Below are 27,804 nucleotides of genomic sequence, written 5' to 3' on the forward strand. Positions count from 1 at the left end.
ACAGGATGGCATAAGGGGGACTATAAGGGAAAATAGGAACAGACAGGGGTTGCGACTAGAGGGAACAGGGGATAGATTAGTAGATCGCACTGTCACCAGGCAAAGGCAGGTTTACGTGATTGGGGACTCCTTACTGAGGAGGTTAGACAGGCCTGTGACCAGGGCGGACCCAGAGAACAGAAGGGTGTGCTGTCTACCGGGCGCTAAGATACGGGATGTGGACCTGCAGTTGAAAAGGATCCTAAAAGGAGCAGGTAAGAACCCCTTGATCATCCTTCACGTAGGAACGAATGACACGGCTAGGTTCTCGCTAGAGAGAATCAAGGGAGATTATGCCAGGCTGGGGAAGACGCTTAAGGAAATCGAGGCTCAGATCATTTTCAGTGGGATTCTGCCTGTTCCTAGAGAAGGGCAGCAGAGGGCTGACAGGATTGTGATGATAAATAGTTGGCTAAGGGAGTGGTGCTATAAGGAGGGCTTTGGGATGTATGGCCACTGGGAGGCTTTCGGGGACAGACAACTGTTCTCACGGGATGGACTTCACCTAAGTAGGGAAGGAAATAGACTTCTGGGAGGGAGGCTGGCTCATCTCATCAAAAGAGCTTTAAACTAGAAATTCGGGGGAGACGGTTGGGAGATGTCCAGTTAATCTCCACGCCAGATTACAACATTGAGAAGGAGGGTGACGAGACAAGAACTGATATAGCTGGGGGGAAGAGATTGGACATAAGGAAGACGGGGGGATGGATACTAGACTAATAGGTCATACTGGCGGTACGGTGTCCGTACCAAATTGGATAACTAATGTGAGGGAGGCTAAACGGCATAAATTAAGATGTTTATACACCAATGCGAGAAGCCTAGGTAACAGAATGGCGGAATTGGAGCTCCTGGTCCGAGAAATGAGACCGGATATCATAGGAATAACTGAAACGTGGTGGAACGGTAGTCATGACTGGAGTACAGGTATGGAAGGGTATGTGCTGTTTAGGAACGACCGGAACAAAGGTAAAGGTGGGGGAGTAACATTGTATGTCAATAATGAGGTAAACTGTAAAGAAATAATAAGTGATGGAATGGATAAGACTGAGTCTGTCTGGGCAATACTCACATTGGGTAAAAAAACTACTAGAGCCTCCCCTGGGATAGTGCTTGGGATGTGCTATAGACCGCCGGGATCTACCCTGGATATGGACAGAGAACTCTTTAATGTTTTTAGGGAAGTAAATACTAATAGGAACTGTGTAATCATGGGAGACTTTAACTTCCCGGATATAGATTGGGGAACAAATGCTAGTAACAATAATAGGGCTCAGATTTTCCTAGACGTGATAGCTGATGAATTCCTTCATCAAGTAGTTGCTGAACCGACGAGGGGGGATGCCATTTTAGATTTGGTTTTGGTGAGTAGTGAGGACCTCGTTGAGGAAATGGTTGTAGGAGACAACCTTGGCTCAAGTGATCATGAGCTAATTCGGTTTAAACTAAATGGAAGGATTAACAGAATTAAATCGGAGACTAGGGTTTACGATTTCAAAAGGGCTAACTTTAATAAATTAAGGCGACTAGTTAGGGAAGTGGATTGGACTAACATATTTATGGATCTAAAGGCGGAAGGCGCCTGGGATTATTTCAAGTTGAAGTTGCAGGAGCTGTCGGAGGCCTGTATCCCGAGAAAGGGAAAACGGATCGTAGGCAGGAGATTTAGACCGAGCTGGATGAACGAGCGTCTCAGAGGGGTGATTAAGAAAAAACAGAAAGCGTACAAAGAGTGGAAGGGGGGAGGGATCAGCAAAGAAACCTACCTTATTGAGGTCAGAGCATGTAGAGATGGAGTGAGAAAGGCCAAAAGCCATGTAGAGTTGGACCTTGCGAGGGGAGTTAAAACCAATAGTAAGAGGTTTTATAGCCATATAAATAGGAAGAAAACAAAGAAAGAAGAAGTGGGACCGCTTAAGACTGTAGATGGAGTGGAGATTAAGGATAATCTAGGCATGGCACAATGTCTAAACGAATATTTTGCATCAGTCTTTAATGAGGCTAATGAAGGGCTTAGGAATAGAGGCAGGGTGACAGAGGGGAACAAAGGAGGGGGGGTTGACATTACCGTATCCGAGGTAGAAGCCAAACTCGAACAGCTTAACGGGACTAAATCGGGTGGACCGGATGATCTTCATCCGAGAATATTAAAGGAACTGGCGCGAGAAATTGCAAGCCCGTTAGCAATAATTTTCAATGAATCTGTAAACTCGGGGGTGGTACCGTTGGACTGGAGAATAGCTAATGTGGTTCCTATTTTCAAGAAGGGGAAAAAAAGTGACCCGGGTAACTACAGGCCTGTTAGTTTAACATCTGTAATATGCAAGGTCTTGGAAAAATTTTTGAAGGAGAAAGTAGTTAAGGACCTTGAGGTCAATGGCAATTGGGACAAATTACAACATGGTTTTATGAAAGGCAGATCGTGCCAAACCAACCTGATCTCCTTCTTTGAGAAAGTAACAGATTTTTTAGATAAAGGAAATGCGGTGGATCTAATATACCTCGATTTCAGTAAAGCGTTTGATACGGTACCGCATGAGGAATTATTGGTTAAATTGGAAAAGATGGGGATCGATATGAAAATCCAGAGGTGGATAAAGAACTGGTTAAAGGGGAGACTGCAGCAGGTCATACTGAAAGGTGAACTGTCAGGTTGGAGGGAGGTTACCAGTGGAGTTCCTCAAGGTTCGGTTTTGGGTCTGATTTTATTTAATCTATTTATTACTGACCTCGAAACCGAATGTAGAAGTGGGCTGATAAAGTTTGCGGATGACACAAAGTTGGGAGGTATTGCCAATTCGGAGAAGGATCGGGATATCCCGCAGGGAGACTTGGATGACCTTGTAAACTGGAGTAATAGTAATAGGATGAAATTTAATAGTGAGAAGTGTAAGGTGATGCATTTAGGGATGACTAACAAGAATGTTAGTTATAAGCTGGGGACGCATCGGTTGGAAGTAACGGAGGAGGAGAAGGACCTCGGAGTCCTGGTTGATCGCAGGATGACTATGAGTCGACAATGTGACGTGGCCGTGAAAAAAGCTAATGCGGTCTTGGGATGCATTAGGCGAGGTATTTCTAGTAGGGATAAGGAGGTGCTGCTTCCGTTATACAAGGCACTGGTGAGACCTCATTTGGAGTACTGTGTGCAGTTCTGGTCTCCCATGTTTAAAAAGGATGAACTCAAACTGGAACGGGTACAGAGAAGAGCCACTAGGATGATCCGAGGAATGGAAAACCTGTCATATGAAAGGAGACTCGAGGAGCTCGGTTTGTTTACCCTAACCAAAAGAAGGCTGAGGGGGGATATGATTGCTCTCTTTAAATATATCAGAGGGATAAATACCAGGGAGGGAGAGGAATTATTTCAGCTTAGTACTAATGTGGACACGAGAACAAATGGACATCTTTAAACTGGCCGTCGGGAAGTTTAGGCTTGAAATTAGACGACGGTTTCTAACAGTCAGAGGGGTGAAGTTCTGGAACAGCCTTCCGAGGGAAACGGTGGGGGCGAAAGACCTCTCTGGCTTTAAGATTAAGCTTGATAAGTTTATGGAGGGGATGGTTTGATGGGATAACGTGATTTTAGTCAATAAGTCAATAACATGCCATCGCTGGTAATTAGTATCAATGGTCAATGTGGGTCTGGCTGGGGAATCTTGCCCGCATGCTCGGGGTTCTGCTGATCGCCATATTTGGGGTTGGGAAGGAATTTTCCTCCAGGGTAGATTGGCAGAGGCCCTGGAGGTTTTTCGCCTTCCTCCGCAGCATGGGGCAGGGGTCGCTTGCTGGAGGATTCTCTGCGACTTGAAGTCTTTAAATCATGATTTGGGGATTTCAACAGCTGAGTCAAGGGAGAGAATTATTCCAGGAGTGGGTGGGTCAACTTTTGTGGCCTGCATCATGCGGGAGGTCAGACTAGATGATCATAATGGTCCCTTCTGACCTTAAAGTCTATGAGTCTTGGGACCAACCTTATTTAACATTTTTATTACTGACCGTGGCACAAAAAGTGGGAGTGTGCTAATAAAATTTGCAGATGACACAAACTTGGAGGATATTGCCAATACTGAGAAGGACCGGAATATCATACAAGAAGATCTGAATGACCTTTTAAACTGGAGTAATAGAAATGGGTTATTTAATAATGCAAAGTGCAAGGTCATGCATTTAGGGACTAACAACAAGAATTTTTGCTATAAGCTGGAGACTTATCAGTTGGCAGTGACAGAGGAGGAGAAAGAGCTGGGTGTATTGGTTGATCACAGGATGACTATGAGCCATCAATGTGATGTGGTGGTGAAAAAGGCTAATGCAGTCCTATGATACATCAGACAAGGTATTTCCAGTAGAGACAGTGAAGTGTTAGTACCATTATACAAGGCGCTAGGGAGACCTCATCTGGAGTATTGTGTGCAGTTCTGGTCTCCCATGTTTAAGAAAGATGAATTCAAACTGGAACAGGTGCAGAGAAGGGCTACTAAGATGATCTGAGGAAAGGAAAACCTATCTTATTAGAAGATACTCAAACAACTTGGCTTGTTTTGTCTAACCAATAGAAGGCTGAGGGGAGATATGATTACTCTGTATGAATACACCAGAGGGCTAAATACTAGGGAGGGAGAGGAGTTATTTAAGGGCTGGTCTACACCCAGCCGCTAGTTCGGCGGCTGGGGATCGAAGTTCTGGGTTCGACTTATCGCGTCTGGTCTGGACGCGATAAGTCGAACCAGGAAGTGCTCGCCGTTGACTGCGGTACTCAAGCTCGGCGAGAGGAGTACCGCGGAGTCGACGGGGAGCCTGCTTGCCGCGTGTGGACCGCGTCTGAACCGCGGTAAGTTCAAACTAAGGTATGTCGACTTCAGCTACGTTATTCATGTAGCTGAAGTTGCGTACCTTAGTTCGACTTGGGGGGTTAGTGTAGACCAGGCCTAAGTTAAGCATCAACGTGGACCCCAGAACAAATACATATAAACTGGCCATCAACAAGTTTAGGCTTGAAATTAGGTGAAGGTTTCTAACCATCAGAGGAGTGAAGTTTGGAGCAATGCGGACAAAAAAAAACCCCTAAATGGCTTCAAGACTGAGCTTGATAAGTTTATGGAGGGGATGGTATGACAGGACTGCCTATAATGGCATGTGGCCCATCGGCAACTGCCTGTACCAAAAATCCCCAACGGCTGGAGATGGGACACTAGATGAGGAGGGCTCTGAGTTACTACAGATAATTCTTTCACAGGTATCTGCCTGGTGGGTCTTGCCCATATGCTCAGGGTCTAACTGATCGCCATATTAGGAGTTGGGAAGGAATTTCCCCCGTCAGATTGGCAGAGACCGTGGGTTTTTTTACCGCCTTCTGCAGCAGGGGTCACGGGTCATTTGCAGGTTTAAACTAGTGTAAATGGTGAATTCTCTGTAACTTGAAGTCTTTAAATTATGATTTGAGGCCTTTAGTAACTTACCGAGAGGTTAGGGGTCTATTACAGGAGTGAGTGGGTGAGATTCTATGGCCTGCAATGTCCAGGTCAGACAAGATGATCACGATGGTCCCGTCTGATTTTAGTAAGAGTATCTGTGTAAGACTATGCAATTTAAAACCTACAGTGGCCCTTAAGTGACTTGCCACAAGATGTCAGAACATGATAGTATTAGAGCTGAGAGGGTCTAATATTTATTTATTTTTCTTTCTTAATCTAGAAATTAGATACAATGCGCCTGCCAGATATTTCTAAGTTATTATCTGCAAAAACACTAGAGTTTTCAGTTGCCTAAGTAGCCCCTGGAATCAGTGTTAAAGTTGTGCCCTCTCCCCATCTGAAATGGCGCCCCTGCAGGCACGGAATTTGTTGTCCCCACCGGCCACACGTAGCCCCATTGGCCTGACTGGAGACGCCCTCCAAAATATAGAAGTCAAACTACATCTATGGTTATTAGCTAGTGTTGAGAACTGTGGGAAGACTGCAAATACTTCACGTTCATCGTATAGTGTGCAGGTGAACATTTCTGTGCAAGCAAGTCCCTATGCACAGAGTGGGCCATGTCAAGGTGGTTTACAGAGGGAGGTTACTAGAACAGTCTTCAAAGTTGCTATACTAATGTGACTGTTTGAGGGACAATTATTGTAGTTGTTTATTCCAGGAACATTTACAGAGACTGTTTTGCTTTACTGAGTTGTTACACTGGTCTGACACCCCCTGTCAGGACGGATGGCGGCCTAACATGCATTCACCCTTCCCCACAAATCCCATAGGAAGGGAGAGACAGGCAGGCATCAGGCAGGTGAAGCTGCCTTTCCCTTCCTGTTGGCATGGAGCTGAGCAGTTAGCAGGCATGTGGGGAAGGAGGCCCTGTGAGCCTTACATGATGAAGAAATAGAGTCTCAGCCCGTCCCAGTAGCTGACCAAAACAAAGGAAGGGTAATAAATCAGCTGATGTCAGGGCTAGGTCAATGATGTGCACATCGGAATGGCTAATTTCTAAGTCACACCGCAGCTGTATGTGTCCTCTTCACCTCCCTTCCCATCTCACACTGTGCAGGGCTTTGACAGGGTGAAGGAGGAGAGATGATACATGAGTGTGGGGAAGGAGGAGAGGTGGGGTGACTGAGGAGAAGGCAGGGCAAAGGAGATGGAAGTGTAGTAGCAGCTCCAGAGCATCAAACTGGCTGCAGCAGCCAACATGGTGCACAGTCACCGTGACTCACAGAAACGCATGGGATTCATGAGCGTCCAGCAGCTGGGCTCTCCACCTCCGGCCTCCCCTCCTCCAGTTCCACCTACACCAACCCACTCCCAGATGGGGACTCCTTCCCCAGCCCTGCCCTTGGTTCCCTGTATCACATGGATTTGCTTGCCTTCCTCAGTCCTCTCCATATAACAGAGCTAGCATTCATCAGTGGCCTAATCCATCACGGCCAGACTCCCATTTGCTGCTGCAGCAGCTCTCTCCAGCCTCCTGCTCCCCACAGTAACCTGACTCCTCCCTCTTCCTCCAACTCCTGTCAGGGTCTTTAGCCAGCATGAGAGGCACACTAGTTGCTGGGATGCCCCTGCAGCTCCAAGGCTGGGCCCAAGATTTTAAACAATAAATTGCCACTTGATGCTACCTGTTAAAGTTTACAGCTGAAGGTTCTTACAATTTTTATTGCACATAATGTACATCCAATAAAAACCACACTATACTGTATCAAAATTAAAAAAACAGACATTCTTATGCTACAAAAATACAAACACTGGTTTTGAGGAGCTTGGCTTCTTTTTTTACAAAGTGAGGCCATCATCGATTCACAACCCCCAAGGCTGAAAAGAGTCAGCACATCTCTGAAGATTAAATAAATAGAAGTCAGTTCTCTAGGATCCAAGACTTCCCTGTTGCAGACTTAGCAAAGGGCCTGGAAGCAGTCCAGTTTGGAAACTAGATTATGTAGCAAGGTGTGGTTAGGTGAGGAATGAGTACGAGGCGCTGAAGGTGTCCAGTGGTCACTGCAACATAAATATGGTGTCTCCTTTTTTAAAAAAGGGGGGGTGGGGACAGTGGAAACACAATTGTCCAAGCCCAGGCCACATGGCAACTTGACAGGAGTTCCAGTACCACTTGCAGTTCTCAGAAAATGGAGCTGACAGTATCTTTAACAAAGAGGTCTAGCCCTGCAGATCCCAGCATGCAATGCTCTATCTCAGTCCAAGCAGTCAAAACACACCATTGCATCTTGGGACCTGTAGCCTCTGAAGTCCTTATCACTGTATTAAATATAAGAGGCTGCAGGACTCCTGGTACCCATCACAAATCTATAGAATAAGAGTGCTTGTATATTGTATGGAAACAGTATCTCTTCCTTGCATTCTCCACAACACAACTGTTACCAATAAGTTACCCTTTCAATACAGTAAGTAACATTCTGCACTTCAATAGCACCTTCTTCCATTCTGAGCCATTCAAAACCCTTTCCAAAGGGGGCAGCTCTCATTCTCCTCTTTTACAGGTGAAGCTCAGAGAAATTAAGACTCAGACTTTCAAAGCAGCCATTCATTTTGGGTGTCCAACATCAAACACCTATGGACAATTTCAGAGGTGCTCAATACCCAGTACCATCAACTGAAGTCAGTGGGCTCTGCAGGTGCTCGGTACTTGCTGAAAATCAAGCCCTAAGCGTCCACTGTTAGGCACACAACAAATGAAGCATCCAAAATTTGAGTCCACTTGCCAAAGATCACAGAGTGAGCCAGGAACAGAAGCTAGGTCTCCTGAACTACCCACTAGACAATGCTGCCACCACAACACTCCCTGCCCCTCAATCTGTAGAGTAAAATCTCAAACTGAATAAACAGACTGGAGTCCCAAAGACAAACCTGAACATCTGGCTGTTCTCATGCTTTACACATCAGGGCAAAGCGAGTTGTTTCCTGCTAGTGTGGTGGGTTAGGCAGGTCTGTTTCTATTCTAGGAGAGAACAATTCAGGGGGATTTGACCTGCTTCCTTCCAAGGCCAGCATTGCCTACGGCACTCTTACCATTCAGGCAGGACCTTATGTTCCAACACTGATGCACTCAGTGAGGAGCTTGGAAGTAGCACCCTCTGTCTTAGAAGAAGCTCTACCTCTAGAAGCAGCAGTTAGAAGCAAGGCTGAAATAAAACCTATTAGAAAAGAGGAAGGCAAGCGGGGAGGACAAGAGGAGAGGAAACAACTGAAAAAGAAAAGGCAGAGGAGGACAGATAAAAGAAAGTAGAATGGAAGGGGAAAAGATGACAGAAAAGGCAAAAGGAAACTGATGGCTAAAGAACTAGGAAAACAAGCAGAGGGACCATATTAGCTGTATGCAGAAGCTCCAGCAGTACTAGTAGTGGCCTTGGTGTCCTAGAGATCCAGCAAGCACTGTTTCAGCAGGGAGTGGGGTGGATGGTACTAAAAGCATGCGGGGTCTCTGCACCTCTAAAGCAGAGTGACTGGGAACAGATGCTTCTCTCACAGTTCCAAGCCATTCGAGCACATCAGGGAGCAATGTTCTAACTGACTGAAAAGTCAGCAGCATAAGCATGTGTACAGCAGATTCTACCGGGGCAGGGAGAATGTTTAGTAGCAAAACAGAAGAGCAATTCTTGAAGAAGCTCTGACACGGAACAATGGGAAGAGTTTTAGAGCCTGGAATGGGGAAGTGTCAATGCACCAAGGCAGCAGGGAAGGGAAAGGAGGCTCCAGTCAGTATCGTTTGCATCCCTTTTTCTTGCCCCCACGTTGCTGCTGCTTCTCTTTCCGTGCCCCAGCCGTGGTAAAGGTGATACAGTGAGCGTCCAAAAAGTCCAGCAATTTTCCCAGTGCAATCTTAATGCCATTCTGCTTCAGCTCTGCCTGCAGCCCAGTCAGCTCAAAGGGCTGGTAAAGGAGGATCTTCCGGTGCAGGACTGGATTTGAATGGATGTAGCTTCTCACTGCCTCCAGCTTATCTGCCTCCCGGGCTGCAGCCTGAGATGCTGGGATCCCTTCGTCCTCTTCAGATGTAAGGGCACCTGTCTCAAACTCATTGGAAGAAGAACTGAAAATGAGAGAGAGGAGAGATCAATGAAATGCCCTATTACCAAGGAAATGATCATGGACCAACAGGGAACATGGTGGAGTTATTGATTAAACGCCCTTGTGTGGCCCACCCGAGTGCTATGAATTCTCTGACATTTTAGGTCTCATTAAAATAACTGTCTGACGGGACAGACAGTGTGGGCAAGTGTTCAGCGAACTTCCATTCTCAGCTCTGCCAATGCCCCTTCCACTGTATCGGCAGCATCTCCTGCTATTCCAGTCTTGGGCCCCTCATACATGTGCTGGTGCTCCTCAATCCTGACCCAGCACTGCCTGCTTCTATTCTACTCTTGGACTCCCTATGCACAGCTCTGTTATTGCACCTCCTGTGACCAGCAGAGACCCCTGCTATTCCAGTTCTGGGCCTCCATTCAGCTCTGCCAGTGCTTCTCACTCTTGACCTACAGAGCCCAGACATCCCAGACGTGGGCCTTTACCAAGCTCAGAATACCAGATATGCCAAACTATGGTTTTGTGATCTGACAAGAGATCACTAGGAATTAGACTGAAACCCCCCGAAAAAGGATATGTGGGTAAGCTAAGCCCAGGACAAAGGGCAGGGCTTCTCTACTTTGAGGAGAGCTGAGGTGTCTCCCCCCCTTGACCAGACCCACACCAGTAAATGAGGTTTTCCCTGCTGTTTCAGTCCCTTACCTCTGTGACCCAAAGGAGTTGTCACTTCCAGCCACTGAAGAAGCTGCAGACTCCTGAGATGCTGAGAGCACCTGTCCATCAGCACTGCCCACCAGAGAACCTTTAACTGGAGATGTAGCTGGAGACAAAGTATCTCCCTTTAGCCCTCTGGCTCCTCCTGGGTGGCCTTTAGTTTCAGCTGTTTTCTTAGTCCTCAGATAGCCTGTTGTAGAGGGGCCCGCTGAGCTGTCAGCATCACCACTGCCCAGAACTGGCAGGGAAGGGACCGAAACCCCCAGCTTCTGCTTGCGCCCTACACTGGAGGCTTTGGAACTCTCTTCTCTCAGTTCAATCAAGTCTGCTTGGGGTTGGCTGGGGTACTTCACAGTGGCTTTCTGTAGGGGTGGTTGGGAGGATGGGATCTCATCCTCTGAGTCAGAGGACATGATCTGATGAGTATACTGGAATATCTCCTTCAGCTTTAACACCATCTGCCGTTTTGGGAGAGGACGGACTCCAAATCTAAAATACAAAGGTGACACTTTAGTTAAGCAATATGGTAAGTTTAGGCTGATGTGGTGATGCCCCATCTTTGTGGCGTCGCAGCATGGGTGGAGGAATTGAAGGCTCCAGTCCCACATGAAGTCTGCAGTCCAGGCACCACTACTAACTGGGTCTCAAGTAACATTTACTGGAATGCCATCAAATGTTTCTCTCTTGCTGCAAAGGGGCTTCTCTGTCAAGCTACTTCCCTGCAGGTACCTGCACATTAAGAAACTGGCCTTGTTCTCCAAGGTGCTCATGGAGGCAACACTAACCTGTTCAGTTCCTTCTTCAGCTCTGGGGTCTCCATGATGGAGTAAGCTGGTACTGGTGTTATGGGAACTCTGGGGGGCTGGTTTCTCTTGTGACAGACAGGGTCTGCAGCAAAATGAAATTATTACAATGAGAATAAATATATCAACATGGAGGGTCCTGGGACTGGCTGATGATTTCTAGTCTTTGTGAAAGATATTACAAGGACACATAATAGTAATATCTAGGGCATCATTTTCCCCCAAAGGATCCCACAGCCCTTTACCAACTATCTCATATTCATTTTAGACAGAGCTGTGAAAACTTTGGGTGGGGGTTTGGGTGGACTCAAGTCAGCCTTTTATTGTTTTGTTTTTACTCACTTTAACTAAGAAAACAGTTTAATTTAAAAGAAATTACAAGTTTTGGACCCAAAGTCCCTATGCTGTAAGGACAGGCACCTTTTGCCAGTTAAAAAAAGGCTGTGTTATTGAACTTTGTAAAGGGGCCACTGCTGGCATGAGCCATGACTGTAGCACAGGAGGGTGAAATTCAGAGGAGAGGGACTGTTGTTTCAGAGGTAAATTAATGGGTCTTAACTCTCTGGAGAGCCAAGTTAGAACATTGAGCTGGGTCTAAAGCAAAATTAGTTTGTTGGCCACTTCCTAATCCCTTACTGTGAAATTATCAACCAAAGTGGCGTAATTAATTAACACTATGAGATCTTGGATAGAAGGAGCTATATCAGTCTACAGAGATTTAAAAACTGTAATCAAATAAGCTCTCTAGCACTGCAGAGAGGTAAGTGTTAGGTCAAATGTATAGATATTTAAGCTGAAGCACAGAGATATTAAGTTACTGCCCAAATCACACAGTGAGTCTGTGTCAGAGATGGGAAGAGCCCAATCTCCCACTCATATCACTAGATCATACTATTTCCCTCTTCGTAGGTCAAGATTTGAGTGTATTACGAGAGCCTCTGGGAAGGGGCCCCAGAACTGCAGGTCAGGTCTGAGGGGCACTGTCTGAGCTTTAAAGGAAAGCTTGCATGACGCCCATCTGCAGCCTACCTAGTGTTTGCCAGTGCTATAAGTCTCCCAATTTGCTTGCCACATTCATATATGTAAAAAGAAACACAACTGCCACTGTTCTACTGGCAAAGTAGCTGGTCTGAAGGCCTCACGTGCTGTTAACAGAACGGTCACACATAGTGTTGAATAGTAAGGATCATATTGATACCAAACCATACCCACAGCAGCCAAGCATCCAGTAGGATTTAGATAAAAAAAACACCTGTATTATGATCTTGATATTGTTCACTGCAAAAACTTCCCTGGGGAATGGGACTCATGAAACAAACAATGTGAATGAAACACAAAAACACTGTATTCCAGTAATTCTGAGTGCCAAGCGGAATCCCCTACCTAGCAACTAGGAACTGTGAAGCGGACACTACCTCTCTGGCACCTGGCCTTGAAAATCATGTCAGACCAGCAGGTGAACCACCCAAACACAACAAGGTGAACTACAGACAGAGTGACCAGTTCAAATGAAAACTGGGATGATTCTGGGATTCATACAAGTACTTACCAGGAGTCTTTAGGGGCTGGGTATTCTGGGCAGCTGCTGCAGCGGACACCCTCTGTGTGACAGGAAGAATCTCTGGGAGTTCATCTTCATCCCAATCATCCCAGACTTTAGAGTTCCGAAAACTTAACCTATTACTCACTGAAGAATGTGCCTCAACAGGACTCTCTTCATGACAAAACAAGGTATTTCTATTGTCAACAGGATTTCCTCGAAGAGGAGTGCTACCTGTAATTTCCAGGGCTCTGATTGGGCTCTTCCATTGGTCGTGCTGAGAGCCACTTTTTCCGCGGATGGGACTGCTGGTATTTGCACAGTCCAACCTCTCAAGCACCCTGTTGTTATCTTTGATTGGTGACAGATGTTCGACACTCCAGCAGTCGTCATCAACTGGGATTGGTGGCTCATCACCGAGCAGGAAGCTGCCACTCGAAGGGAGTGGAGCCACCTCCTTTTCCTCCTCACTGTCCTCTACCTCAACCACACTAATGTCTGTTTTATTCTCCAGAGACAGCTCACGGCATGGAAGGCCTCGTATGGGTGAAGACGGGTTTTCTGAAGACTTCTCTTTCACACGAACACAGGCAGGTGAGAGTGGAGCTGGAGAAACTCGCAGAGAATCCTTCCAAGACTGACCTAAAGGGCTGCCAGGAGAGGTTTTTTTGCTGACTGAGGAGTTCTCTGTAAGCAAATGTTTTTGTGAGGAAGTTGCAAGTAACAGATCTGAAGTTATCTCTGGAATCTTCATAGTTTCCCCAGCTTGTTTATGGTCACTAGTATTTACCAATAAAGCCGTAGTCCTGTGCTTAGACCCCTGATTCCTCAAACAGCATATACTTGTTGCCTGGGTCTGTGTTGAGCAGTTCCTGCTTCTGGTAAGAAGAGGTGTGTCTGGCACCAACCATGAGGTGTCCATGCTAGAGCTCTCCTCATGGCTCAGAATCAGTCTGCTATCAATAAAAGTCCCAACCTCGTTGTTAAGAGGCATCTCTCCTGACAGCTTTACAGCATTCTCACTGTACATCTTGTCTTGACTTCCTAGTGACACTTGAAATTGTCTCTGGTGTATTTCAATGTCAGCAACTGAAACAGGTCCAGATTTTGGTACCTCGTGCTCTTGCTGCACTTTCTTACAGTTACAATCCAATCGCCTGGAGATTTCCATTTCCCTCAGGGAAGATTCAGAATCTGATTTCTTCTTCATTTGTTCTAACTCCATTTCTTCATCAGAATCCAGCAAAAGAATAACTTCAGCCTCTTGGTTCACATGAGAAGCAGTATTCTGAGTTGTGAGGACCAATGATGAGCCAGTTGGGACGTGTTTTTGCTTTTTTAAATCAACGTGAGGAGACTTCGCTGGAGGAAGTGTGTTCTTTATGATCTTCTCAAGTCCTGAAGCATCATTCTGTTCACTGGCTTTTTGGAAGGATGCATCATCAGACTGAAAGAGTCCTTTATTTTTATTTTGCTTTGGTGCTGATATGGGAGAAATTTCTGTGGATACTCTGGAAAATGTCCTATTTGATTCTGGAGACATAGGTGATGAACCAACAGCTGGCAAAACCGGTGAGCAATGGTTGATAAGAGGACTGCTACACAAATCACTCCTAACTGACAGAAGGTCTTTCTGTGACTGATGGTGAACAGGTGGTTTATTAACCTCAACATGTGTTTCACTGAAAATCTCTCCTGACTCTTTGTTGTCTTCATTTAGTGGAGAAGGCTCACAATGTTCCCCTTGGGTTGCGGAAAACATGGGATCATAACTTTTACTGAGGTCAGCACCATTGTGTCGACAACTAGGGAACATTTTTTCCCAAGCATCATTCTCTTCTTCATCTTGTGAAATCTGAGAGAATCTAGAAAACTTCACAACTTTGGGCATTCTCTGAGAGCCCTCTCTTTCATCAGAGGCTCTACCATGGGAAGCCGCAACATCACCGCACTCACAAGGCTTATCCTGCAAGTGCACAGGAGCGATTTGTGTAACACTCATGCTCTCACTCCTACTCATACCTGGGATTTTCTTTTCTTGCCCAGGCGATTCACAGCTGGATCTTCCCACACGAAAGTTTTCCTTCCATTCTTTAATCTTGCTGCTTGTTGAGGGAGATTCACACACCTCCACCTCTTCATCCTCAGTCTGTTGGTTCACATTTTGGGCCTCCTCTGTTTCACTGTAAGTGCAGCTGCCTGTGCCTTCTTCCACCTCTGCTTCATCTTGAACAATCTTTCGCTGAGTGGCAACAAACTCATAAATTTCCTCCAGTTCCTGCTCATCCACTTTCTCATTGTCTTCCTCTTCCTGGTCTTCAGGTTTCAGCAAAGCTACTTCTTCCTCATCTTCATCTACCCACATTGACCTCAAGAGCTCCTGGAAATTCTCAGCTCTGTTGTCACAATTTTCTTCTTCCCCCACGGAGAAAAGTTCATCTCCTGAGTCCACCACAGCATGCTCCTCCGTCTCCCCAGGGCTGTTTCCACATACAGAGATCAGTTCACTCACATCAAACCTGCAACGATACAATGGAAGGTTATTGTTTTCCCTCCACCAGTTAGCTCGGCCACCAGCATCCTCATGCCAATTTCCTTACAAGAATCACATGCCTCATTTCCATTAGATGCATCAGCTCAAATCTAACTCTATTATTCAGAATCCCCTTTCCCAGCCAATACCCGAAAGCACTAGTCCCACTCCTTAAAGCTTATATTTTAAGGTAAAAGACTTTACATGGCTGGAATTAAAATTCCTGGCACTGCAGACAAAACTAAGAGGCAAATCACAGCCCTCCCAAAGAGCAGGATGATCATGTTTACACTTCTTCTGTTTCTGCCTCCATCATGGACTCCTTCGCTAAGAAGGCTCTCATGTCTGAGCAGCTTCTCCCTGAAATGAAGCTAGTAGGCTCAATATAGACCCTCCCAAAGCAGAGAACATTTAATGCTCTCAAGAGTCTAAATTTGCCACATTGCAAAAAGGGGCAGAAGGTCAGGTGTCAAAGACAGAGCCTCAATCAAACTGATAGGCTTAGAAAATATGCATGAAACATCCCATCGATCGGACATACAACATCCATGCAAACTCATCAGCTTTGCTGTAGCTACATTGTGACTCCAACCCACAGTCTGTTCTGTTTCCACCTAACTCTCCTGCTGCTCACTAAGCATAAGAACTAGGGCAGGGGTCGGCAGCCTTTCAGAAGTGGTGTGCTGAGTCTTCATTTATTCATTCTAATTTAAGGGTTCACGTGCCAGTAATACATTTTAATGTTTTTAGAAGGTCTCTTTCTATAAGTCTATAATATATAACTAAACTACTGTTGTATGTAAAGTAAATAAGGTTTTTAAAAAGTTTAAGAAGCTTCATTTAAAATTAAATTAAAAAGCAGAGGCCCCCGGACCGGTGGCCAGGACCCGGGCAGTGAGAGTGCCACTGAAAATCAGCTTGCGTGCCGCCTTCGGCACGCGTGCCATAGGTTGCCTACCCCTACCCCTGAACTAGGGCCTGGTTTGTGAATGTGTCCTCGCAAATTAGATGCAGTTTCCTTAAAGGGACACAATCAATTTGAAATCTACTCAGTCGAAAGGCAAGTTTTACACCTTCCCCGAGTCCTTGTATCCATTTTTGTGGTTTTACAATCAGACTTTTTTCCCTGTTTTTTTAAAATCTGTTTCTGTCTCACTACTGTGAAGGAATATACAAATGTCAGGGGAAACTGACTAGTTGTTGGTACAGAGGAAAGTACTGTGAATGCACAGAAAATATAGAATATGTTTTTCTTTCACCTCTTTCACTCTGGGTCATTAGGTGTTATTTGTAAAACTAACAGGTCCACATTCTCAGAGAGGGGGTGATTTTTTAAGTTGACCGAATCCCTTGAATCTATCCGTTTTTTAAGGACTATTCATGAAGAGCACTTAGAGTCACGAAATGACAGTAAGGTTGATACCGCAAGTTAGTGTTACACACAGTATTGATCTCTCAGCAGGTCTTCTGGGGATTAACTGACTATAGTTAGTGAAGTGCTTAGAGAACCTCAGATGAAAGATATACTAATTATTATTACATCACCACCAGCAGCCAGCAGCAACAACAGAGACCAGGGAATCAAATGCTGCTGAGGACACTAGGGGCAGAATGGAATGGCTTGTTCTCCCCCAGGCTATAATGGGCCTGTGCTGACAGGTGTAACTCAGCAGATACACCCAGTGAGAAGATGAGGGGAGTGACACTTCTGTGACAATGGTCACACTGGAAACGTACACTGAGAATTAAAAAGTTTGTTGTAGCCACTCAGACCAGGAATGAAGATGTTGGCTAGATATGTGCAGGAAAACTGCAAAACACTGACTGCCACTGAACATCTGAACTGAAAGGACTTCACCTAAACCAATGCAGCCTGGGGGAGTCACCTCTGCAGAAACTTGGCTGTAAATTCCCAGGCTGGGACCCCAAATAAATCTCATGGTGTAAGTGACTAGACAGCAGTGTACACACCTGACAGCAAGAGCTCCCACATCAGAGAGCACCTGGGCAGGGATACTGATATCAGCTGCATAGAGGTACTGCAGAAATGCACGGGCTGCCTCGACCGTCACTTCACTCAGCAACACTCGACGGGTCCGCAAATTCCCATCCTCTTCCACTAAGAAACCTTCACTGTGAACCTGAGAGTGAAAAGAAACAAACAGCCAAAGCAGGGTCATTTGTCAGCAAGAGAGGGGCACGGGGGGATCAGGCCCAGAATGCCCACACCAGATCAGACCTTTCATCCACTAAATCCTCATCTGGACTCTGGCAGTAGCTAGTATCCGAGGCTTCAGAGGAAAGCTAAAGAAGTCAAATATGCAGTGCTCCTTATGGGGGCGGGGGAGTGTTCCTCCTGACCCCTACAGCCATCACCTTAAACCTGGAAGTATGACGTCTGATCCCTCTGTATAACTGTCACACATCAGTCATAACCTTATCCAGCCCCTTTCTAAATCCAGTACCTTCTAGAGCAGTGAACTGCACAGGCTGACTATACGCTGGGTAAAGAAAAGTTTCCTTGGATTGGTTCTAAATTTACCAATCATGGATTGCATTGAGTGGCCTTTTGCTTTCCTGTTATGGGACTGCATAGAAAGGAGGGACTGATCAGCTTTTCCCATATACTTTGCAACCTGAATCATACCCGCTGCACCCGCATGAATTGACCCTGTTCCCCTCTCTTGCTGGCATGCTTCCACCCCTATCCACCCATAGCATCCACTGCAGTATCTGAGATTCTCTCTTATGGTACTGAATATCATGCAAAGGCTACATCTAACACTTGGAGCTAGGGCTGTGATTCCCAGCTTGTGTAGAAATACTCACGCTAGCTTTTATTGAGCTAGCATGCTAAAATAGTAGTGTAGCTGCAGTAGCAAGGGTAGCAGTGAGTGGCAGCACGGGCTAGCTGCCCAAGTACAAACCCACCCAGACTCCACAGGCATGTCCCCTTGGTTGCTAGCCATACTGCCGCTCACCACTGCCCACGGTACTATGGCTACACTACTATATTTAGCGTGCTAGCTCCACAATAGCTAGCATGAGTTTCCCTACACAAGCTGGGAATCAATCCCCCAACTCCAAGTGTGGACATAGCCAAACAGAAAACACAGGCTCCCAGTTGCTTCTGATTCCTCTATTAACTTCCAGTGTCTCAAGGTCTCTGAAAATGGCAAGACCTGGCTCTAACAACACTCCCCTGGCCAACAGAGAGACTAAATGGAAAACACCACACTGCAGAAGAGGGAAAAGATCCACACAGAAGGGATTAAACATATCATGTAGAGGCCGGATCCTACAACCATTACGCATACAAGTAGTTCCTATGCATGCAAGTAGTCAATGAGGACTACTCAGGTAAGAAAGGGTTGTATGGTTGGGCTATGAGTCAGTAATGCTGGGAGTGTATCTAAACCACTGTGCATGGGGCTAAGCCATCACCTCAGCCTCCTAACTCCATTTACAAAGGGGTCTCAGGGTGTACAGGTGCCTCTGAGTTAACAGCATTTAAGGAAACTCAAAATGTGTTCAGATGCTGGTGGCAGCTCTTCGTGCTACGACCAGGGTTCAGATCCTAGATTCAGGGCCCGTCACGTTGCGTTGGCGGGATACTATTGAGGAGGTACTGTGGGATGCTCGACTGCACACCCCGCTGGGAGCGTGAGGAGCATTTCACTGTCCTTCATGAGAAGCTCTGTTCAGCACTGTTAGCTCAACAGCAACTGCGGGAGGAGAGGCCTTGTACAGGGAAATGATTTCTACTCTGGGGGAAGGGGTGGAGACAGACCCTCATAAAGGTCACGCACAGGCATAGCTAGACTCTCCATGGCCTAGTCCCTGGATTTCATGTGTCGCTCAAGCTCAGCTCTAGGAGAAGGGCAGGACAGATGTACCAGTCAGGACTCACTAGCCTAGGCTTGTGTGGGGTGGGTGGCTATGGAAATCCAGAGGGCAAACATATAGTTAGATATATACCCTCCTGTATAAACTGCTGGCAGATTGCTGGACCTACCATCCCCCTTACTCCTTCAAACAACTGCCACTCACTCTCTATGACGACACCACAGGACTCTTGCTACCTGCCTGCGGGGAGGGGCAGGCGGCTGCAAATCACAGCTGGGTCAGAAGTGCCCTCTGCACCAGGCTTTAGCACCTGCTCCCGACTCTGAAGCAGAACTGCCTGTAGAGACTGGAGCCAATCTCTTCCTACTTAGGAGGAGAGTACCGCATGGCAGCTGTGCCCAGAGACAACAGCACTGCCAGAAGGAAGAGGAAGGCAGCACAGCAAACAAATACAAAAGCAAACACATCCAACCATACTTACGATTTCAGTCAGCTGTGGGCACCGTGCATAAAGCACAAACATATGGGCATAAAGGACTTCCCCACTGTCTACCTGGAACTGGACGTCACTTAGATGGGGGTTGTTGACCATTCCACTGAAATCGGCAGCCAGCGACCTGAGTGAGGACTAGAACAAAGAAGGAAGGAGAGAGAAAAACGCTGGTGCAGCTGTAATTCATTTCCTTGACAAAGGCAGAGGGGATAACCCAATTTGTCAATGCTGCTGTACTCGGGGCCCAGGTTTGGATGGATTTATCTTTCCCCTTTGTGATGATTTATGTCCTCGATTAAATTTCACTTCTACGCCAACAATAATGAATTTGAGAAGCAACTAGTATCAAGCTTTCCCTTTGGAGTTACTACCCTGCAGCTGGAGTTATGCTGAGCTCTGTTACCCTGCCTGTTCTGGCAGACAGGACAGTTTTAGTGAGACTTCAGTTTTAACTGGCCTTAAACACACAGGGCCAAATTCTCTGCAGGCGTAGGTGCAAACAGCTCCACTTACTCCAACAGAGAATTTGACTCACAGGCTGACTGCAGTGTGAGTAAGCAGTCCTCACTGGGATGTACTCAGCATCTAAGCCAAACTTGGGAGGTGAGGCTGGAGCAGACTTCTGAAATTGTTCGGACTGGTACTGCAGCTAGCAACACTGCAAGATTAGGAGCAAAGTCATGCCATGAGGTGCACCTATCCCCAACCAATGCAACAAGCATAGCAACACAGGGCCTTCCCAAGTGACATCAGCATGCTGATCTATAGCACCTCTCTGGTTTCAATGTCTACCTGGAATAATTTTAACTGAATGCATAATAATGGGAAAGGGCACTGTAGTGGGGCGGCTCCCCCACTCCAGTGGAAAAGGGGTTAAAGTCAGCCCTGGGAGAAGGTTATGGCTGAGAGCTACTAAGCTGAGCTGATTTGGGGAAGCGGCAGCAGCTGGTCCATGCCCCAGCCAGGCCACAGCTGGCCTGTATAAAAGGCTGTGAGCCAGAGGCCCAGCAGTCTCTCTCTCTCTCCCCAGGCTGGGAGAGAACAGGGCCTGGCTGCCTGCAGAAAGGGTACTGGAAGTGAAGCAGGGCTGGGGAAAGGCCAGAGGAGCAGGGGAGCTCCAGGCTGGCAACTCCCCGGGCTGCAGGGCCTGGTCCAAGGCCCATAGAGGTACTGGGAGGCAGGCAAAGGCAGCCGGTCTGAACCCCCTTGCCTACGATGAGTGGCTTTTACACTGCAGTCTGCCCCAGGGAGCGGGGGCTAGTGATGACTGGCAGTAGCCCAGACTGAGGCAAGGTGGGGATTAGAGGGTTGGGGGTTCCCCAGAGAGGGGAGACACAGAGGCAGAGTGTGGGGGTATTGCCAGGGGGCAGCACCCCCGATAAAAGGGCACCGGGGTCCGGGAGGGACACAGGGCTGGAAACAAGCGGGACACCGGCCTGCAGAGGGCGCCCAGGCTGGAAAAGAGCTAATTCCCTGAGATGACCAGCAGGAGGCGCCGCAGGTGAGAGTCCTGCATGTTTACAGGCACAAAGGAAAGTGGAAGACTCAGGGACTGCATCATGGGATACAGAGCCTTTTCTTCTCCAGTTCACTGTAGTCTGGCTCACACGGATAATAGCTGAGAGATGTCACCATCTAACTGGGCATTCCATGGCTTGTGTTCTCACTCCGTTTCCCCATGGATAGGTACACTGGGTGGAATTTTCAAAAGTGCTTAAGTGACCGTAGGCATTCGAAAAATCTTTTTGAAAACCTTACTCACTCGTCATAACCCCCCCCCCCCCCCACTATTAGCAGAAATACGGTTCCTTGCTGGCAGGCTGAAAAAGGGAGCCATGGAGACTGAACTCCCTCACATGGCTAGTGATTGTGCCCCTGGGTCAGGACTGGGGCATTCTGCTAGGGCATCATGTGAGGGAAACTTGCCCTGCCATCTCCTCTGCTGCACCTGTTCTGAGGCTAGAGAATTTCAGTACCAATCGAAACCAAACCAGTGCTTTTCACCAGCATGAAATTCAAAGGAAAAGAAAACAACGTACGGTCCATTTCTCCTTTAGGAGCTTTGGAGCTGCCCCAGATAGTCCGATCTTTAAGAGAACTGGATCCATCTAGTCTGATATCCAGCCACCAGACACGGCCTGTTCTTTGAAGGAAAGTGAAAATCCTCATCTTGCCAGTTGTACACTGGAGGGGCTTCCCCCACCCAGCTAGGAATCAGCTTATACTTGAAGCACTGGTCACAGACCTGGTACGTTTTTAACCTTCAGTAGCTTGAGGAACTGCCCATGTTATTCCTATAGACATCTGCGCGAGATGCAGCTCCATCTGGAACAACACAGCTCTTTAATTTATTTTAGCAGGTTTCTGTATTCTGCAGCGGACTGTGGAAACCAACATTTGATTCGACACAGTACGTGCTCATGGGTGGCCGACACTACGTAGTACTGAATTATCAGTGCACATCTGAACAGTCTTCCTGGATTTGGTAGATGGGCTGGAGAAGGCTTCATGGGTCTGGGCAGAAAAATGGAGTCATTCTCCAAGGGGAAGACAGGAAGCAAAGGCTGGAAACCAATCAGCTGTTTCTTGCTGTCTTATTCTTGGCAAGACGTTCCCTTACAATGCCATTGAACCAAACACACTGGCGCCACATTCCGGGCAGGGAGCCAAGATCGGCTTTCCTGCTGCAGCTAAAATCATGAATGAGGAAAGGAAAATGAATTCAAACTAGAAACCTTCTCCTGGCTGTACTGTAGCCTGGGCAAAGTGAGTGGCTGGGTCTCAATCCAGTTCTGAGTGGACAGCTGTTCACATCACAGAATCCACGCACTGCTCCTGGCAGTGTCAGCAGCGAGGCCAAGTTCTGCAATGTGACACAGAACTGAACTTCCCCATAAAACAGAAAAGGCTCTGGCAGGAGGCACAGAGGCTGAGCAGTGTGAAGAAGCCTGTGCTCCTCTATCTTTGCTCTAGTTCCGGTCACATAGAGAACTGAATCTTTAAGGATTTTTTGATCGCCCCAAAGGATCACAATCTGAGACTGGAACTTCTGCTGGAGTTTCTGCAGCGAGAACCTCAGGCTGAGAAATGGGGCTTCCATATCCCCAACAGATTACATGCCAGAGCTTACCACTGACCCCTACGAGACTGGATTCCTTTCAGCAATCTCTTAATACTATCAGTCAAAAACAACAGTCTTCATCCTCAAGGATTCAAAATATATCTGGCCTGAAAATCCACAAGGCGCCATGACATGTGCACCAGATAAATAGAGGATAACAAATTTCTACTACATAAAGTGGATGATCTTGATAACAAAGATAAGAATTAGAAACCTCTACAAAATTATACATATACTGCAAGTGTGGGAACTGGAGTATGATTCTGCAGGGCAAGGTCCCTGTATCTGGGGTTAAATGTGATTGATGAAGTATTACAGGCTTGATGGGAAAACCTCTGGGGATGCATATCACATGGCATTGCACTGCTCACCATGTGGGAGTGCAGAATCTGTCAGGCTGCAGCTCTTAAAGGACACTTCAACCCATCCAGCTATCTTCTTTGAAATGTGTTCACCTATGGACCGAGGGTACCACGGAAAGATTTTCTTGGTGAGTAATAATAGTGCTGAGCTCTTACAAAGTGCTTCTCATCCATAGATCTCCCAGCATTGCATCTCCTCTGTAAGCTTCTTATCCCAGATGGCGTGAGTTCAGTGTAAATCAGCCTGACTCTGTAGGAACCCATCTCTTTATTTTCATTTATATAACCAGGTGCTGGATAGACAGGTAAGAAGACATGGTTTCCTGCCCTGAAATGCTTAGAAACTAAGGGTAGTCTATACTACCCGCCAGATTGGCGGGCAGCGATCGATCCAGCAGGGGTCGATTTATCACGTCTAGTCTAGACACAATAAATCGACCTCCGAGCGCTCTCCCATCGACTCCTGTACTCCCCCAGGCCGAGAGGTGCAGGCAGAGTCGATGGGGGAACGTCAGCAGTCGACTCACTGCAAGTGAAGACACCGGGGTGAGTAGATCTAAATATATTGACTTCAGCTACGTTATTCACGTAGGGTTAAGTGCATTACCTCCTGTACACAAGCCACTTGTCTTTACACAAATCACCTGGATATTTGCCTAATATTCTCTTAGTTTAGATCTTTCCATTTCCCTGTAGGACAAGGTCTTTGTCACATACACAGGCCTCTTTGTGGGCATTAGTGAGACACTGGGTGTGTTGACATCAGCTGCCTTTTCTGATGATCCCTACCACAGAAGGATGGGACCTCAGGGCACCTCTTCCTTTTCTACAGATAGGGATGGAAGGTATTTTGGGTCACTTTCTAGGTATTTCGCTCTTACATGAATCAATATGCCCCCTTCAACCCCTGAGATACACAGCAGTAAAAGTACAAAAAAATAAGGAGAACTAAACAAGGCTCTGCCCTTACTGTGTGAAGGTTGCTGCTCTGGCACATCTTCACCTTGGATGGAGGGACAAAGCCACTAAGTGGAATGTCGCTGACCACCGATTCTCCTCCTCAAGGAAGAAAATACAAATCAAAACTCAAACACAACCTCTGTATGAGACAAGCTGCAAAGTAAACATTCCTAATGGCACCTGTGCTTTGACAGATACCCCAAACTTGTGACTCCTCCCTACTCACATGTGAACCAGTCCTGACATATCAGCCTCCCTCTCCCTTACTTAACAGTGATCCTCTGGGCTGGGCTGCTGATGTCTGAATCCCATTCAGCGGAGGGCAGCACCCTCCTACCATGGATCCTGAGGGAATCTGAGACTGGGGTTTCAAAGTGTGGTGTGCAGAACTCAATGGGGAGTGGCGGAAGAAACCTAAGTCTGGAGAAACTGGTACAATTGCATTAGCATCTATTTAGAGCCTTTCATCTCAGAGGGCTCAAACCAAAATACATATATGTATGAGAATTACTTCAATCACTAGCAAAGTGAAGTCCCCTCCAAAATGGACTATGGCTGCAGTTTAACACGCCCAGCAGCAATACACAACAGGAAGTGAAGAATACTACACCCAACTGAAAAGGCAGAGAGATGGCACAATTTATTAACTGAGTTCTCCTTTATAAGGACACAGGAAATACATAATATACCCACTCTTGACAAGTGATCCTCAGTTTTAAAGGGCCACTGTCAACTTGAAAATCACTTCACCCTCTGAAAATCTGGCACCTGCTATTGTTCTAAGTAAATCCTTAGGGGACTATAACTGTGAGATTAGAGAGAAATAAATATTCTGTTTTCTGTTTACACAGAGTTCTTATTTTGTGCATTTGGCAACCCTTGTGTATGGTCAGCCTCTCTATTTTGCTGATGGTCAGTTGCAATTCCTGGCTCATATTCCAGCATGACATTACTATTGTGCTCTGTTTTGGGAGAAGCTTACACACATCATGGCCTTCCCTGGACTCTGGAAGAGTGTGTTACCAGTGACCACCAACAGACATGAACAGGGAGCAAGGAGGGGTGTGCACAGAAAGAAAAGGGGGAAGTGAGCAGGCCTGGGCCAGGTATTTTTAGCATTGCTCTTGGATGTGTCCAAAAGACTCTCCTGGGCATCAGCTGAAGAGCAGAAAAACGCTGAGAGTTTTTAAAGGAACTGTAAAAATAAAATTCAGGACATGCTGTTTAAAAGGGACTCCGTCCAAACCGGGATGTATGAAAAATTAGTCAGTTTAAAAAGTGTCAAGTTGACAGTCTCCCAGGCTGGCACTGCTGCAGAACAGTACCCCATACACAATGCTTGGAGCATTCATGATTCTGTGAAAAAAGTGCCACCTACTGAATCACCTTTATTTCCTGCAGCCTCTGGTCAAGCCTCTGCTATCCAAGTATTGACCAGGCCCAGTTCTGCTTAGCTGATGTGATTTGATGGGATCAGTTCATAGGGCTGCCAGAACTTACTCAGTTGCTTCACTTCACTGGTGTGGTCAACGTCAATGTTCCACTGCGTGAGAGTAAGTCCTTCCCCAGCCAGCTCCACCAGGTCCTGCAGAGTCTGAACATCCTTCTGGCTGCAAGATAGAAACTGCTGCTCTCCATCAGGGTCTGCCTGGGGATCATCAGTAGTTCTGTTTCCAAGCCCCACAGAAGCAGGATCAGGATGGTTGCTGCTGGTCTGTAACTGCTGAGATAGTTGTGGTTGGTCAGATCTCACTGATGGCAAAATAGTCCCTGACTACAGACAGACAGAAAGAATTGGTTCCTGTCTTGTGTGTTCATGCAGCTTGGGAATCACTCAGTGGTTGGACTACACTCTAGTTCACAGTTTTAAAGCCCTAGTGTGAAGGTTACATGGTCTCCAGAACAGTCCCCAGATGCCGGTGCTACCTACCGAGGCAAATCTCCTTTGCATATGGAGAGGTCTATGAAGATAAGAGAGCTCAAACCACCCTCAAAAGCAAGCTGACTGCAACGGAGAATGTGAGAAGAGGGGTTTCCCTGGGAGTGTATTTGTGTGACAGCAGCTGCCGAGCAGGGAGGATGGATGGTGGAAGTAGTCCCACTCTAACAACTGAACATTTCATTATGGCTGGGGCTCACTGCGACAGCTATGGCTAAGGCAGCCAACGGTTCCACTCTGAAGGGTCTTTTTGCAGTTACTAAGAACTTAGAACTTTTACCTTCTGGGCTGAAATTTTCCAGGTTTGGTCTCTGCTTTAGTTTTTACGGTGTTTGGGTCTCCCCTCCCCCCCCATTTCAATAAAAATGGCTCAGCCATTTCTGAGAATGAAAATTATGAGGGAAAAATACACTCCTGCCATTATTTAAAATGTTTTGCAACCTGTTTTTGAACACCTCTAGTGCCTCATCATTAGAAACTTGAAATCTGACACAGAAGTAGCTCCGAGGTCAGATGCGTGCCTTTGAGTCACCAAATGAAAATCTACTGGGATTTAACCAAGTTATAAGAGTTTAAACAAGGTACTTGCACATGCACACCACATTTCTTGTTTTAAAAAAGAATGTCCAACTATTCTTCTGGTGTCCATGAATAAGGAAGGAAGCAAAGTGAAATTTTCCCTCTTGGAGGGTAAGTGTGAAAAAAGACAGAACTCTGAAGGAGTCCTATCAATGTTTAAACTGAATGAAGTGCAATGAAAGAGGCGGGAGATCTGTGAAAAAAACAGTCTGTGATTGTGTAATTAAAGAGTGTACCATAAAGCATATGCACGAGGGAGTAGAGTTAAGGTTGCACAAGCAACCTCAGATTTGGCAAAGCCTGACGTTTGAACGCTTCACTTTGCAACCTCAATTTACTTGGACCATACTCTTTGTATGGAATACTAACAAATGTCCTCAAAACACAGGTGCAACTTAATTCCTAGCTAGTCAAGTACTGTATATGGACTAGGAAACAGATATAGAAGGTGGTGAGCATGCCAGAGCCAATCAAAGAACCAGGAACTCTCTGGGCCTCAGCAATGTAAGAGGCAAGCATACACCTAAACTGGGGTCAAAATGACTGGGTAAGATTTCCTTATTTAATTACCCTCCATTGCTGCACAGCTTCTTTTTCTGAAATGTAATAGAAAAAGCCTCTAAACAGACCAGCAGGTGCCTTTGCCTTCAATTCTAAAAGCAGATGTACACAGTCAGACCACATGAGGGCAGTGATGGAAACCGGAAGGGTAAACACACAGTGCCAATGAGTGTGCAGACTCAGGAGGGCAGCAGGGCCGAAGAGCAAAGGAGCACACAACTGCGAGTGTGAAAGCAAGAAGGTGGCAGGGACAAACCACTGGTGAGAATAAGTAGTAGAGGAAAGAACAGAATGATTCCTCACCTGCACAGGTTTCCAAGGTAAAATAGGAGGGGTTAATCCCGCTGCATAGAAGGACTCTGGGACACAGGGTCCTGTCAAAGTACTATACTCCCACAAAATGCAACGCTGGTCTTTGGGCAAAGATAGAAGCCAGGCTGCCTTCCCAGGCTCCTCCTCCAAAATCCTGCTGGCAGGGAGCGGAGGGGTGCTAGGGAACTCCACCTCCTCTGTTAGTAGCATGGCCATCCGGCTTTGAATCCGTTTATGGGCTGTCTCTGGATCTTGAAGTAACAATGGAGGCGGCGTGCGGGGGATGTTCTTACGCCTTTTTTTCTCTATTTAAAAAAAAGTATATAATAGAACATACAGGGTGCAGGAGCACAACATGCAAGCTTCTTTGAGAGCTGAAGACAGGGTACCTGAAGTGTAGCTCACAGGCCAAATTGGACTCTCAGAGCTCCACAACAACACCTGCAGCTGCCATCATTTTTAATACAGGGAAACAACC

At 46.6% G+C, this 27,804-nt stretch overlaps 1 protein-coding gene across 1 annotated transcript in view; it reads right to left on the reverse strand.

Moving 5' to 3' along the window:
- Positions 1 to 8,624: 8,624 nt before the first annotated feature.
- Positions 8,625 to 27,804, reverse strand: part of SLX4 (SLX4 structure-specific endonuclease subunit) — a 51,211-nt gene continuing 32,031 nt past the window's right edge. The window contains exons 7-15 of the mRNA XM_029913500.1: positions 27,303 to 27,631; positions 25,436 to 25,709; positions 23,946 to 24,034; positions 19,481 to 19,627; positions 17,125 to 17,294; positions 12,630 to 15,139; positions 11,063 to 11,165; positions 10,266 to 10,766; positions 8,625 to 9,570 (exon numbers count right to left, since the gene is read on the reverse strand). Coding sequence (XP_029769360.1) covers positions 9,237 to 9,570; positions 10,266 to 10,766; positions 11,063 to 11,165; positions 12,630 to 15,139; positions 17,125 to 17,294; positions 19,481 to 19,627; positions 23,946 to 24,034; positions 25,436 to 25,709; positions 27,303 to 27,631 — 4,457 coding nt within the window. The 3' untranslated portion in view covers positions 8,625 to 9,236. The remainder of the gene's footprint in view (positions 9,571 to 10,265; positions 10,767 to 11,062; positions 11,166 to 12,629; positions 15,140 to 17,124; positions 17,295 to 19,480; positions 19,628 to 23,945; positions 24,035 to 25,435; positions 25,710 to 27,302; positions 27,632 to 27,804) is intronic.

Source organism: Terrapene carolina, unplaced genomic scaffold (assembly GCF_002925995.2).
Source record: "Terrapene carolina triunguis isolate 2854851 unplaced genomic scaffold, T_m_triunguis-2.0 Scaffold695, whole genome shotgun sequence".
In the NCBI taxonomy this organism is placed as follows: domain Eukaryota; kingdom Metazoa; phylum Chordata; order Testudines; family Emydidae; genus Terrapene; species Terrapene triunguis.